Below are 15,521 nucleotides of genomic sequence, written 5' to 3' on the forward strand. Positions count from 1 at the left end.
AAATTACCCATATATATGTAGAATTTTCTTTTTATTATAGTTTTCCACGATTTCTTTTATTTTTTTATTTTTGTTTTGCTTACTTTTGACTACATAGTTGTACTTACTTGATGTAAATGTGTAATCCCACCAGTCGGTTTTACATAAAAATGCCTTCAAATCATCTGCTGTACGTCCGACGACCACATCAGGCGGTGATACCAATGTGCGCACCAATAAACAAGTGCCAATGGCGCCACAAATACAACCCAGACGTTTAAGTAATGCAGCATCTGTTATTTTAACAGCTTTTGCTGAACGTACACGAAATATTACCGATATCCTGGAAAATAATAAAAGATTTAATGAACGTAAGTGAAAAAGAACGTAGACAAATAAGAAAACAATAATATAAAGGGAGTTATTTTTATAAAGGCGGTGAACTTTAAAATTAAATAAAACAGAGAAAAACTTTTGAAATATCCATCAAATTTTCTTTATAAATTATATCATTTTATGGCATTAATGTTTAAATAAGATCTCGGGCATGTGGCCTCCTGTGGCGTAACATGGAGGTAATTTTTCAAATTTAAGTTCGCAGTGTCTATAAAAAACACCCTTTACTATTACAGTGAGCGATAAAATAATGCTAATGTTTTGTTTGTCTATTACACAGTGGTACAAAAGCGAATGAAGTAGAAATATCTGGGAAGTGATACTATTTTACTAGTAGGTGCTATCGAGTACAACCAGATTCTGTTTTTGATTCGGGTCCAAAAAAACCGGTTACTCGTAACCATATGCACTTATATGCCAGTAACTTAGTTGAATATCAACTGATTTTAAGTTGCTCAGAAGAAATTGAGACCTTATGAATGGTATATAGGATATTTAAGGATATTTATTTAAATTTTTAAAATTTTTTTTTTTTTAATTTAAATTTTTTTTTTTTTTAATTTAAAAATTTTTTTTTTAAATTTTAAAAATTTTTTTTTTTTAAATTTTAAAAATTTTTTTTTTGGTTTTTTCAATTTTTTTTTGTGAAAAAAAAATCGGGTTAAAAATTTTTTCCGATTTTGACCCATTGTAGGTCCGACTTACTATGGTCTTATATACGTCATTGCAAATGTCTTTGAAATATCTATCATTAGATATCCATATTGTCTATATTAATGTCTTAGTAATCCAGATATAGGTCAAAAATCGAGGTTGTCTTGGTTTTTTCCTCATATCTCAGCCATTTGTGGACCGATTTTGCTGATTTTAAATATCAAAATTCTCGAAAGCATGTCTGACAGAATTTGGATACCGAAGATATCTGGGGTCTTCAGAAAATTGATTTCAACAGACAGACGGACAGAAAGACAGACGGACATGGCTTAATCGACTCCGCTATCTATAAGCATCCAGTACTTTATACGGTCGGAAATGAAAAATGTAGAAATTACAAACGGAATGACAAACTTATATATACCCTTCTCACGAAGGTGAAGGGTATAAAAATGTTTAGGAGGATCGTAAGTCCGACAACTTTGGTATCCACTGAATTTTTCGACAAACATTTTCGTGGAATATTTTAATCCTTAAATGTCATTTTTGATAGGACTTTTTTTGATTTTACCGAAGAACGGGTCAAATTGACCCTTTGGGCTATGATCAAATATGGATCGGTATTAATAAAATCCAGCAGTTTGATTTTTGCAGTTTGGTTTGAAATTGATATTTATGTAGGTTAATGTGTTTTTAAGAAGTGGTCTTTATATGGGAGCTATGGACAATAAAGATCCGATTTTCATCAAATTTGGTATAGAGTAATTTTCCGGGAAGACATTTTTTAGATGGCTTGGGAGAAAACATTGATGGATTCTTACCATTTTCAAGTAAGTCGTCTATCTATATACAGTGACCGACAAAAGTCTACGTACGACCATTATTTTAGTAACTCGCGGACTTCTAAACCATAATAAGTAAAAGTAATGATGCAGTTTTATTTCAAATGCATTTTTATTAATATAACAAAAAAATATAGCTAAATTTATAATTAATTTAAGCTGTTATTCACAAAAAATTAAAAAAATATGTTGACAAACGTCTACATACGATCTGTACACTAAATAAACATTTTTCAGCGAATACAAATTTTCATTAAATTCAATATTTCGTTGGGCTACCACGGGCATCGAAGTAACTAAATTTTCCAGTTCTGTGGACGTTATATTTTGCCATTCTTCTGGAAGCTTCTCCTTTAACATTGGTTCACAAATAATAAGATGTTTTCGGATCTTCCGTTGTAGAATTTCCCACACGCGGTGTGTACAATTGTCGTGGGGCATGGTAGAGTAGCCAATCTTTGACAGTTTGAGACGTATGTTTCGGATCGTTATCTTGCTGAAATATCCAACTTTAACCAAGAGTTAAAATATCAACTGGTGCTCTAAAATTTTGTTCCAAAATGGATTTATACTGATAAGGATCCATATTACCCTCAATAATCATTAACTTTCCCACTCCAGAAGCAGCGACAGTACCCCAAACCATCACACTGCCACCACCATGCTTAACTGTAGCAAGTAACTTTTCCATTGATGTATTTGTTTTGCGCCATACTTTATCTCTCTCCAACACTTCCAAATATGTTATACTTCAACTCATCAGTGAAGAAAACTTGCTTTCAGAATTCCATGTCCTTTCAAAGTGCTTTTGGGTGAATTCCAAACGAAGTTTGCAATCCGTTCACTAATTTACGAGGATTTCTGCTTTAATTGCCATTATTATTTAAGGTTCTTTGAATTGTTTGTGGATGAACAATAATTTCTGATCTTGTTGCGAGTTCTTTGGCTAATTTTGTAATATTTACTTTTGGGTTTTTGTTGACTTCTTTTCAAATGAAGATTACATCTCTATGATGTAGTTTCTTTTGGCGACCACTTCGCGGCTTGTTTTTAACTGTACCAGTGTTTTCAAAGTACCTGAATATTGCTTGATCTGTAGACTTAATAAATTGCATTGCTTATCTGTTAGTATTCAAAAAAAACAGGACATGCTGTGGTCGTATGTAGACTTTTTTTGGTACATAGCAATAAAAATAGATTTCAAACAAAACTGCATTATTATTTTTTATTTTATTTATTTATTGCAAAAATTGTGGTCGTACATAGACTTATGTCGACCACTGTATATACCAAGTAGGGATGCCAAACGAGACTGGGTTTTACAAATCCCGGGATTTTTCGGGACTTCGGAGTTTTAGTTAAACGTCAAAAACATCAAATTCACGAATAAAAACTATTAATTTCGTTAATATATTTAAGTAAAAATGTAACAAATCAAAAACTAATGCATTGAGTTAAAATAAAATGGTCCATGATTTTCCCTAGCTCCATACAATTGTCCCTCGGAGTACTGTTTGAGCAGTCCTAAATATCCTTATAAAATTTTGCACAAAATAAGTTGTAAGTACTCTGAAATTATACTGTAAAGTATTGCGGAAATCGGGCTACATTTGCCCCTAGTCCCCTTCAGAAAATAACTTGAACATAAATTTCGTAAATGCAAGGGAGACGTGCTGCTCCCTGATTCAAATGAAAAAATTTGGCTGCGTTTGGATTTGAAGCGAGATTAGTATTATTCCGGAATTCTCGATCCCGAAAAATCCCGGGATTTTCGGGATCGTGATTGGAATTGGCATCCCTAATACCAAGGTACTTGGCATTATCGGACTGTGGTCTATTAACATTATCAAGTGTGTCTTTATATGCTTATTAAATAATAATAACAATTCTTTTATTTTAAATGCCAATCTCAACATTTATATTCAGAAAACACATTTAAAACTTTATACGAATTGCTATAAACTGATAAACAAAAATTTCATTGATTGTTTTGATCAATAAAGAAATTTAATATTCAAAGTTATTCAAATTTTATTATATTTTTTCGTTTGCAACTGAAAATTGTATTTACATACATACGTTCTACATTAAACCATCGATATAAACTAAAACACATATGAAATCCTATGAATGCCAGTTAAACGAAAAACTTTATTGATATTTTTAAAACAAAATAAGTGTTTTTAAATTAAATTGTGTTTTTAGTAAACTGAAAGGATTTATGCAGCGAATTTTTCATAATGTGAATATTATGGTGGACCTTATTTTACAATTTTTGGATTTTCGATGCTCACAAGGTTGTTCTTCGTCATATAAAAACTAAATTCTGTAAATTTGATAGAAATCTGATAACGTTTAGAGGCTGCACATTTGATTTAAAGTTTCGAGTTTTGTACTGGGACTTCATTAACCCATGATAACCTGACAACAACAAGTGAGAATGTATGCTCGGTCAAGCCCGACCATATAATAATTTAACAGTAGAAACTCCTGCACTGACGGCATTAAGATTGATGCTGTTGAAAGCTCTAGAAATATAGCATTTTAGATTTTCCCTTTAAGAAAATTCATGATGCTAGTGGAAGGAAGATGGAGCTGTGTATAAATAGTGACAGAGTTTGCAGTCGTTAGGTTAGTAGATTATAGGCGCTGTTACTTTGAATTAACATCAACTGAATTGTCAGTGTTTTCTAATACATTATAAACTGTGTAATATAAGTGTGTGTATTAAAACACAGAGTGACTATTTAAACTGTTGTTGTGTACATTCGAATAAGTAAAGAGTTGTTACAATTTTAAACTACTATACTGCTTTTCTTTGCAATTTATTTAAAGGAAATAAACCACCGTTTTTAAAAGGTAAAAATGTAACGGTTGGTTTACAACTACGAAAATGATCGTTTAAAGGGAGTCCCAGGCGATTTTCGTGCTTGCCTAACGGCCAGTGACCCGTTAGTACTGCCAGCAACCTTGATATATCCCTCCTATTCCAGGTTATCAGTTGCATATGTCGTTTCTCGTTAAAAGATGGCCACATCAACTTGGCTACCCTACATGTGTCTAAATTACGCCATCTATTCTCAGCCTTTGTACGAAAATGTCTGAGTATGAAGCTTTAATATTCCCCAGTGGAATTGCTACTGAGACCGCATTGGAGATATCTAAGGCAGATCCTATTCTGGCTAGTTCGTCTGCCGTAGTGGTCCCTGTCCCAAAGTAATGTCAGATAGACGACCTAGCCTTGACAGAGAATTCCTACATTGCCTAACTAGTGCAGATGAAGTTGTGTAGGCATTCAGTGAGAGAAGTGCCGCCTGACTGTCGACAAAAATACCTATATTGCCGCGGGTATTATGATCATTTTGTGTATTGCAAGCTACCATGATTGCAAAAATTTCCGCCTGGAAAACACTACACTCATTGGGAAGACGATACGAAAAGCCTACCTTAGGTTCGTCACAGAAGACGCCAGAACCAACACCACAGCTCATTTTAGAACCGTCTGTATATATCAGAGATCGAAAATAACTCGCCCATATACCAAAAAACACAAATTGTGATTTATATTTTTGTGATAAAAATAAATCACTGAAAATAACAGTTATAAAATGATTTTTATTTAAATGGTTTGGTATGACATTTATCGTTTTTGTTGTTTTTTAATGGTTTGATGTGAGATAAACAATTCATTTGTTCTTGTTCTTTATAACTGTTACTTTCTCTTTTATTTACATACAATACCATATCATTAGTAATTTTTAACAAATTATGGAAATAATATGATAAGTATGAAGTAATGAGTCTGAGTAACAGAAATGAAAATATTTTTTTTAAATTGTTATTAATCTTTTGATAAATTTTATATATTTAAGCGTTGTTTTGCATCAAATGCATCAAATGCATTTTTGCGATTTATTTTTCATGTTCGCAAATAAAAGTCACAAGCTGACCTTTACGAAAAAAATAAATTATAAATCACTCATTCAGATTATTTGTGTTTGTTTCTTTTCTGTTTCTCTCAACCCCAAACCTAAAATGTTTTCGAATAAATCACTCTCTCAGTGATATATCACAAAAAGTTATTTTTAAATGGCTGCGAATGAGAATTTACCATTGAAATAAAAGTGAACCTGTTATTTTCGGTCTCTGGTATATATCCTAGTGTCATATTTGTACACGAGATTACCCCTACCCCACTCTCTCCTGGAGGGAATTAAGACCTTGAATAGCCTATCAAAATCTGTGTATGGAGTAATATAGTCAGATGGTTGGACAAAGATCGAAGGCAACTGGCCCAAAATCCCCGCGTGGCCATATATTATCGATCTCCAACAACCAGAGGCTTGAAGCCTCGCTGCGCTGCAGGCAGAGGTGGCAATTATGTGAAGGTCTATTGGCACAAGCTGCAATATAGTGTTCAGTGCCTCTGAAGGACTAGGTCTCTTTAAGTACTATTTATATTTTAAATTTCAGCTCATTCGGATCATACTTGGACTTTTGGAGATTTTTTTAAAAGATGTTAGATTCGAGGTGGCGAGTAATTTTGATTATTAAGCTTAAAGAGATTTATTTACAACTTTTGTATCTTGGCTGACCCCCCCTGAAATATTCCCGCAAAAATTATCGTAGAATATTTCAATCCTTAAATATTCTTTTTGAAAGGTATTTTTTTTGATTTTCTCGAAAAATGGGTAAAATTGACACCTAAAGAGAGCAGATAGAGGGTTAAGATCTGCCACAAAAATGATCCCCATATATTTCTACGATATAACTCTGACAATAAGAATTCTGTCAGACATTAACTTACAACTTTTTTTTAACTTTTATATCTTAACACGTGCTTAGGTCATGCACGTGTTAAAATAACTAGTCATGTAGCTAGTTATGTAACTAGTTGTCACCCTAAATAATGGGTAAAATCACTACTTCGGGAGAGTCTCCTAGAACTGCTGGGTGGTGTAAATGGTCGGTTTATATAAAAATCACTACAAGAACAGTTACAATTGTATCTATGGCTGAATTTCAATACATTGTTTAACGAATATTTATACTCTACACATATTTATATACTTACCGCCATGTTTTCAGCATTAATGCTCCATATGTTAAGGAAAATCCAATTTCTCTCAGCCATATACGTGCTGTACACGTATATAAATTCGGATTCGGATACATAACAATGTTCTACAGTTTTTATGTTTCGAAAGGAAAATAAGGAAAAACATAGAGAAAATAAAAGGGAAGAAAGAAATTTTTATAATTTTATATGAAAAAAAACAATATTGTATATAAATACTTATTGGATTGTGCAAATATTTGTTTGTATGTATTTTATTGTAGGTATTTCTTAAATTAAATAAAAACAATGAAATTTAATATTACAAGACGTCATCTGTTTTTGTTGTATTTATGATAATTGTTGTTGACAAAACAATAACAACAATAACAAAAGCACATCATTATAAATTGATTATTTGTGAGAAATTTTAAAGGGATATCCTTTTTTGTTAACAGATAACATATGCACATATGTATGGATATCGTTCCATGTGAAAAATAATAATTTGTAAAGGAAAAGAAAATGTAGTAGAGCAGTGGTCGGCACTCATAGCTCCCAGTTGCCCAACTTGATTTGTTATTTACTTAAAAAAACAATACGAATTTCAGCGAAGTTTATACATATTTATTAAAAGGAAACAAATATCACAATCAATGGCTGGCCATTTCTCTTTATGGCGACCACTGTAGTAGAGTATAACTATTTTCTAATATTAATGGTTTTGTAACTTTTCCCATTTATGGGTAACTTAAGAACTTGTTATAGACATAATTAAATTATATTCAAATATAAATAATATTTGTCATATGTCAAAACTAGAAAAACTATTTTACTCAATACAAATATTAAGGCATGATGCATAGACAACAACTAGATAGGTAACTGAGAGCCAAAAACCTAAGTCTGTTATCAGAAACCTAATTCATGATAATGGATTGCATGTATTTTGTTATTGTGTCACCCGTATGTGTGAAAAGAGAGTAATTTTTCCATATATATTACTCTCTCCTTCCGTTCTATGTGTTTATTCTATGGCATGATGCTTCACATCAGATGACACAAATGACCAAAATCTACTAAATTGAATAAAGTTTCGTTAAGAATTATTGTGCTGAATTCACAATAATTGATAAATTCACTGAAATTTATTGTTGGGGGATAAGCATTTCACTGGTTGCTTTGGCCAGATCATCAGGAAACCATTTCCGAAAAGGCTTTAGATTCTAAAGTTTAGAAATACTAAAGATATTATACAAATAAAACACTAGAGTGAATGAAAATTACAGACACTCAAGCTTTATTTGTAAAAATATCAAAGCTTAAACAAAACACCAACAATAAACAGTGAGTTTCATTGAAATTTTAACATAAAATACTAAAATTTTTAAGAAATTTATTTTATGATAGCTCTCATAATTCAATTATGGATTGATCAGCAAAAAAATGTTAAATGTGATATCTTTGTTATAGAAATTATTTGTGGATACCTATATAAATCAGACATTTATGACAAACAAATTCTATTTCAGGAGGAAATTTGTATGGGGGCTAGGTGAAATAATGGACCGACTTCAGCCAATTTCGATAGGCACATCACTGAGCCGAAACAAATTTATGTGGTAAATTTAATCGAAATATAAGGTTGGTGTTAGAATAATAAATTTGGATGTTGTAAACATCAGCTTAAGTGCTATATACTACAGTTTCATGTTCGGTTTTAACATAAATTTTTTTTTGGAAATTCAATAAAAACAAAATCAGTTGATAATATAAAATTATCAACTGATTTTGTTATGCAAGATATATTTGCATAACAGATTTAATTTTGGGATAATTACCAGGTAATGCATATTTAATTTCAAAAACGATTTTTTATATTAAAATCGAACACGAAACTCTACTAAGTATATAACCTCCCCACAGTGTAGGGCATAAAAAGCCATTGGGTCTGTTGCTCGATCTAAAACCAAAATCAAAGGGATGAAAAGTTACTCACACGAAACCGATTTTAGTTGGATTGACCTATGCTGAAAACTTTTGTTCGACTCAGAAAGAGTTGAAGATAGAGACAATGAAATTTTCAATGAAGCCGTTTATGTTTTCGTTCTACTTGTCATTGACGTCATCGTTTGCAATATAATACTATACATATACAATAAAATCAATTTTTTTCTAAAATTACAAGATCAGACCAATAAATTTTGATAGAGGAGACAAAAAAAAAAGACACGTGTATCGGCGTTTTTAAAGTTTACATCTGAATTTCATTTGAGGGGGGTTAAAGTTTCCCAATTCTAGCACATTCTTATTGTTAATCGGCATAAGAAACCACGTGATCTTTACATTTTAGATATAAAATGTGTTTAGCAAATTTATGTAAAATGTTACGGAGAACATTTTTGTGAATATATTGTTAAAATAATTAACAAGGCATGGGTCTTTGTTGTCCTTCTTTTAAAAAAGAGCAAAAACCACCATTAAAACAGGAATTTAAAGGGTTTAAATGTTCAGAAAAAATATTATCCGTAAAATTTTACTATAAGTCACTGAATACATCAAAACGGAAAATTTAACCAGAAAGTCAGAAATAAGAAATAACAAAAGAGAAAAGTATCTCAAAAATTTAGCATGAAAAAAAAATAGTTCAAATTTAACTAAAAATCACTAATATCTCTATTATTTTACTCTCGATAACAAATTTGGATAGGAAGTATTGAAAAATAGGAAATATTGAAAAATTTTCCATCTCACCTTCACGATTTAAGGTTTAACGTTTTCCAATTTTAGTAAAACTTTCAGAGTTTATTTAGAATTATCTGGACTATAATATTCTAGATAGGTTTTACTAAAAGTTTATAACAGTAAGCCAAATAATTGGTCTTTCTCGAAAATTTCAAATTTAAATCACTGGTACGAAAAAAACTGTAAGAGATATTTTCATAATTTTTTCATATTGTTATTCCCTATTATATTCTCAATAAATCCCAATGAGATGATAAAAAAATTCTGAAATTTGTTTAACAACTTTTGAAACTGCCGTTAAAAAAATTTTATTTTATTGGTCATACCTGCGAATAGGTTAACGGTATCCTACGAATACAAAAAATCATATACAAGTAACTATCAATATATTTTAAGTAAAAATGAGCTTTTATTTTAATATTTCTTAAAATATGTTAATTTTGTTCCTACATTCCTTGTTCTAGTGGCTTGAGATACGTTATTGGGATCGGGATTTTTTAATAACTTTAAAATTTTTTGATAAATTTTTGTGTTTTACATCTCATTAGACCGACAATTACGTACACATTTCTATTCTTTTAAATTAATTTGCAAATTAATTTTTTATTGGCGTCTTAACCCCAACCGATTTACCTAAAATTGTTCATGATGATTTTTTTACCAATGTTCACCAAACTGGCCAAAATCCAACTTTAGTTTATTAAGTACCACCCTAAGGGACAGCCAGCCAGACGGACGGCTATAGTATAATCGACTCAGAAAGTGATTCTGAGTCGATCGGTGAGTGTTAGACTAATATTTTTGGTCCTTACCAACATCTGCACAAACGTATAATACCCTCCCCACTATGGTGGTGTAGGGTATAAAAATTAGTTCGGAATAAATGTGGATAAAATTGTTCCTAATATTTGCAATCCTATTAAAATTTTGATACTAATTTTAGTTTTTGAAACTCAATTAATGTGTAATATGTTACAAAATCTTTATTTATTAATAAAATTCAATGAAATTTTCAACGTTTTTTAAATTTGTCATTCTAAATAAGAAAGTGTATTATAAAACTTGTAAAAAGGTCAAAGGAAATCCCGCAATTCCTAAAAATTGGATAAAAAATCCAAAAAATGCTACTTCTTACAATGTTGCCCATAGAGCCCACATTTCCATCGGGCCTGGGAAAATACTTTAGGGTTAAATAGAGAACACATCAAGGTTTGTAAGGCAGCCTTCCGCTTTTGGATATCAGCTTTGGGATTCTAGAACATATCGTCCAAATGGAAAATTTTGATAAAAAGTAGGTCAAATTCCGAATGGCGTAAAGGCGACATATTCGAAAAATAGGACAATTTTCTTATACCAAAACGTTTTCCGTAAAGATACCTTACAGAAAACATAAAATTGTTACATTTTCTTAAAGAAATTTTTTTTTTGTTAATAAAAAAGCGAGTTAAGTCACCTTTTCGCTCAAAAAACATATATTTTTAAAAAAGCGGACCAAGGTAAGGCAAAATATTAAAATTTGAAATGCCTATAACTCGGAAATTGTAAGAGGTATATGGCGCTCGCAAGCTTAGATTTTCAAGACCTAGCCAAGCTTTTTCCAAAAATATAAAAGCTTTGAAATCGGATTGGAAACAAAAAAATTGGCATGTGTTTCAAAATTTTATATATCGAAGGTACCCCACTTTGAGGCCCCATAGCGGCGCCCCTGGATCATTTAGAGGGTCCATTTTATTAACTTAAATCCATAATAAATAACCTTGTCTATGCCCACTTAAAATTTTATCATTTATAATGAAATTCTGAATTTTATACATGTATTTTAAAATTCAAAATTTCATTCCAAAAGCACTTTTGAAATAAGTTCAAATAATTCACAAGCCTTAACAAATTTTGTATGTTTGAGGTGCCCTACTTTTTTAATTTTTGGAAGCACAATATTGTTAAAAGTGTCAACGATTTACTGATATTTAAAAACGGACATTTAAACCTGATGCGATTGATTGGCCATAAATGACACAATGTTATGTATATGTATTAGGGTATTCAATCGATTTACCGTTAATCGGTTATCCGATTAATTTTGGTCGGTTCGCACTGTTTGAATAACTCAAAATTGCAGATTTTCAAATAACAAATAAACCGATTAATTTGTGTCGATTAACCAAAATTTATTATTTTTTCACTTTAACATATTTTTTGTATTTATTTTTCCGTTTTAATTGAAATACAAATATCAAGTAAAATTAAATGAGGACATGATAATATACGAAACTGGAGACATTACTGAAACGAGTCTTTTATCAGAACTTCGAAATTATAAAAAGTATTTAAAATTAAAAAAAAAACCAAAAAGTTCTCCAATGCTAGATATAATGGATGAATTTATATGCCAACAAAAAAATTTAAAAAATAATTGAGATATTGGATATTCTTTATCATACTTTCGATTTCTCCAACATCTCCAATCAGCGAGAGATTTTTTTCCAATTCGAGTTTTATTAAAACTAAAGAAAATTATTTATTTTTTGGTTGAAATGTTATGTTTTGTTTATTTTTTATGTTCGTGGTTTTATTTTCAGTTTAAAATTTAAATAGAAATTATTCGGTTAATCGAATGATTTAAAATTAGCCGATTAAATCAAACCCCCAATTAATTATTTGCTCGATTAACCGATTAAACCAGAAACCCGATTAATTGAATACCCTAATATTTATATAATAATAGTAATGTCAAACAAAAAATCTCAAATCAAACCATATTGACAAAGTAAAAAAAAATATAGCACGTAAGTATGAAATAAAATTGTACACCATCCAGTGATTGTCCACTCAGATACTGATATTTTATTTACTTACATATGAATTTGTATCGTTTTATCTACAACATATGGATATACTTTATGGACATATCAAATATTGTTTTGGGGAGAAAAAACATCTAAATGCTTTCTAAACATGAACATGAACACACATTTAAACGCATGGTACATTATTGACCATTTAAATCAATTTCAAGTCAATTAAATTTGATTTATTTTGAAATGTAGCTTTATTCGGTTCAACAAAAAACAATACAAAAATGTGTAACACACGAAAAATTGTACTAAATGTTTCTAACGATGAATCTAAGTAAAAATAATACATCTTTAGCTTAGAGTGCAAAGGCGCCAAGTCATCTTTTTCATCTAATTTCAAGTCATCTTTTTCATCTAGTTTCATAAGCTGTAATATACATTTATATATTCAGTTATTATTTTATTTTGTTTGGTGCAGTAGAATACAAAACTCTTCAGAGTAAGACCCACGAGTGTAGACCACACTAAAATCTTGCACAAGGTAGATATAATTTATTAGGCTATAATTCGGAGTTACAACCCCAATTGTGTTTACAAGTAGGGACGTGTGAATGGGATCTATGCAGCTGTTTGTGCATTTTTTTTGGCGGTGTCCAAGATGGATTATGGCATTTTATTTTATATTATTTTATTTTTTTTATTTTATTTTATTATGCCATCATTAAGTGGTGAATGAGGGTATATATAAGTTTGTCATTCCGTGTGTAACATTGAGAAATATTCATCTGAGACCCAACAAAGTATATATATTATTGATCCTTATGAAATTCTAAGTCGATTGAACCAAGTCCGTCTGTGTAAAACACGCTCACGTCCAAAATACGCAAACAAACTCAGTAGAGTTGCAAGAAAAATATTTATTATTGTCCTAAGCAGTTTGGTATTGAAAATCAGTAAAATCAGTACAGTGGAACCAAAGTTATGAATTAAAATGTGGGACAACCTCAAAAAAAAAATTGATAATTTTCACATATTTTTGGACATTTTTTGTAAATATATTGCAGCTAATATCATAAAATTTTGTACTCGTTACTTTTATGATAAAAGGAGTAACTCTGGTGAAAATTATAAGAATCGGTCCAAGATTTCTCCTAGCCCCCATACAAATATCTTTCCGAAATATGGTTCTATGGTCTATCCATATAAAATTCAGTAAAAATAAGTTTCGTGGTAAAAAAAATTATATTACAAAATTTTTCGTGGATCGGCACATATTTGAAAAGTACACTTCCGACAATCTCTTAAATAAGCATAAATGTCTTATAAATGTCGCTATCAAGTTGAAATTCGACATAAATAATCCACATATATATAAAAATTGCTGTACCTAATTCTATGAAGATCGGCCGATAATTGGTTATAGGTCCCATATAAGGACCACTTCCGAAAAACACAATAACCTACATAAATATCTAAAAAATATCAATATCAAAACAAAATTTCACACAGATCCGTAATTTATGTTTAGAAATCATACACTGGATTTTGTGAATATCGGTCCATATTTGACCATAGCTCCCATATATGGTCCACTTCCAAAAATCAGTTAAGTACTCATAAATCTCTTATAAATACATTTATCATGCTAAAATTCGACAAAAATAATACTCATATATATAGATATCACTGTACCAAAATTTATGCACATTGGCCGATAATTGGTCATAGCTCCCCTATAAGGCCCATTTCCGAAAAAAGATATTAACCTTAAAAAATATTAAAAACATATCGATATCAAAATGCAATTGCGCACAGATTAGTAATTTGTATCCAGTAATCATACTTCTGGATTTTGTGAATATCGGTCCATATTTAACCATAGCTCACATATAAGGTCCACTCCCGAAAATCACTAAAATCCTCATAAATTTCTTACAAATATAGTTACCAGGTTGAAATTCAAAACAAATTTATTCAATATATACAAAAATCGATGTACCAAATTTTATGATGATAGGCCCATAATTGGTCATAACCTCCATATAAGAACCACTTCAGAAAAATACATTAACCTGCACAAATATCCATAAAAATCTATACTGAACCAAAATTTTACAACGATCAGTAATTTGTATCCAAGAATCGTACTACAAGATTTTTCAAATATTGGTCCATAATTCGGTAAGCTCCCATATAAGTGCCACTCTTGTTAATAGCGTTGTTTATATGAAATTCTACAAAAATAGACTTCAAATACTTAGGACCAAAATAGGTAATAGCATTCATATATTGAACCAAAATAGTACACAGGTCAGTAATTTGTATTCAAAAATCATAATACTGAATTTTGTGAATATTGGTCCATAATCGGCCACAGCTCTCATATAAATACATAAAAATCACGTAAAAATATTTTATGACAACCGAATCATAATAGGTCATAGCTCCCACATAAGTTCCACAACCAAATATTTTGAAATTTGTCTAAATATATTTGTATACCCTTTTTATACTCTGTTTCTTCACTTGTGGTTAAAAGGGAAAAATGTTGATCCAAAAGTATTAACTAATTATTAAGTATATAAATTGTTAAATTTCATACTTTCTAATAGGAATTTCAGTTATAAATTGCTGAATTAGATACAATTTTTTGTACATTTGAAATAAAATATCTTCTGCGTAAACTAGTCTTTCTAACAATTGTTATATTATTTCAGTTTTTATACCATCATATTTAGGTGGAGGGTATTTAAGATTCGTCACGGCGGAATATAGTACTCTTACTTGTTTTATTTTATTTTTCACCTCAGTTCATTCTTTTAATTTCTTATCTTCACATTTAGGTCTATTCCAGAATGGTATCACAATGGATCCTATGGGTTTCCAAGTGGAAGTATATTTTATACAACAAAATTCTTTTATGAATTAATTAAACATTCATCGTTTATTTAAAGAAAAGTTTTTGAATGATACTAAAGAAATATACATATGTTGGGAATGGTCTTATGGAAGGAATGGCTAACATTTTTTAATTCCCAATTCAGATAAAATTGA

General features: G+C 30.4%; 1 protein-coding gene across 1 annotated transcript in view; it reads right to left on the minus strand.

Moving 5' to 3' along the window:
• Positions 1-15,521, minus strand: part of LOC135961325 (serine-rich adhesin for platelets-like) — an 86,326-nt gene that overhangs the window by 32,134 nt on the left and 38,671 nt on the right. The window contains exons 6-7 of the mRNA XM_065512821.1: positions 6,946-7,055; positions 108-322 (exon numbers count right to left, since the gene is read on the minus strand). Coding sequence (XP_065368893.1) covers positions 108-322; positions 6,946-7,055 — 325 coding nt within the window. The remainder of the gene's footprint in view (positions 1-107; positions 323-6,945; positions 7,056-15,521) is intronic.

This window comes from Calliphora vicina, chromosome 5 (assembly GCF_958450345.1).
Source record: "Calliphora vicina chromosome 5, idCalVici1.1, whole genome shotgun sequence".
In the NCBI taxonomy this organism is placed as follows: domain Eukaryota; kingdom Metazoa; phylum Arthropoda; class Insecta; order Diptera; family Calliphoridae; genus Calliphora; species Calliphora vicina.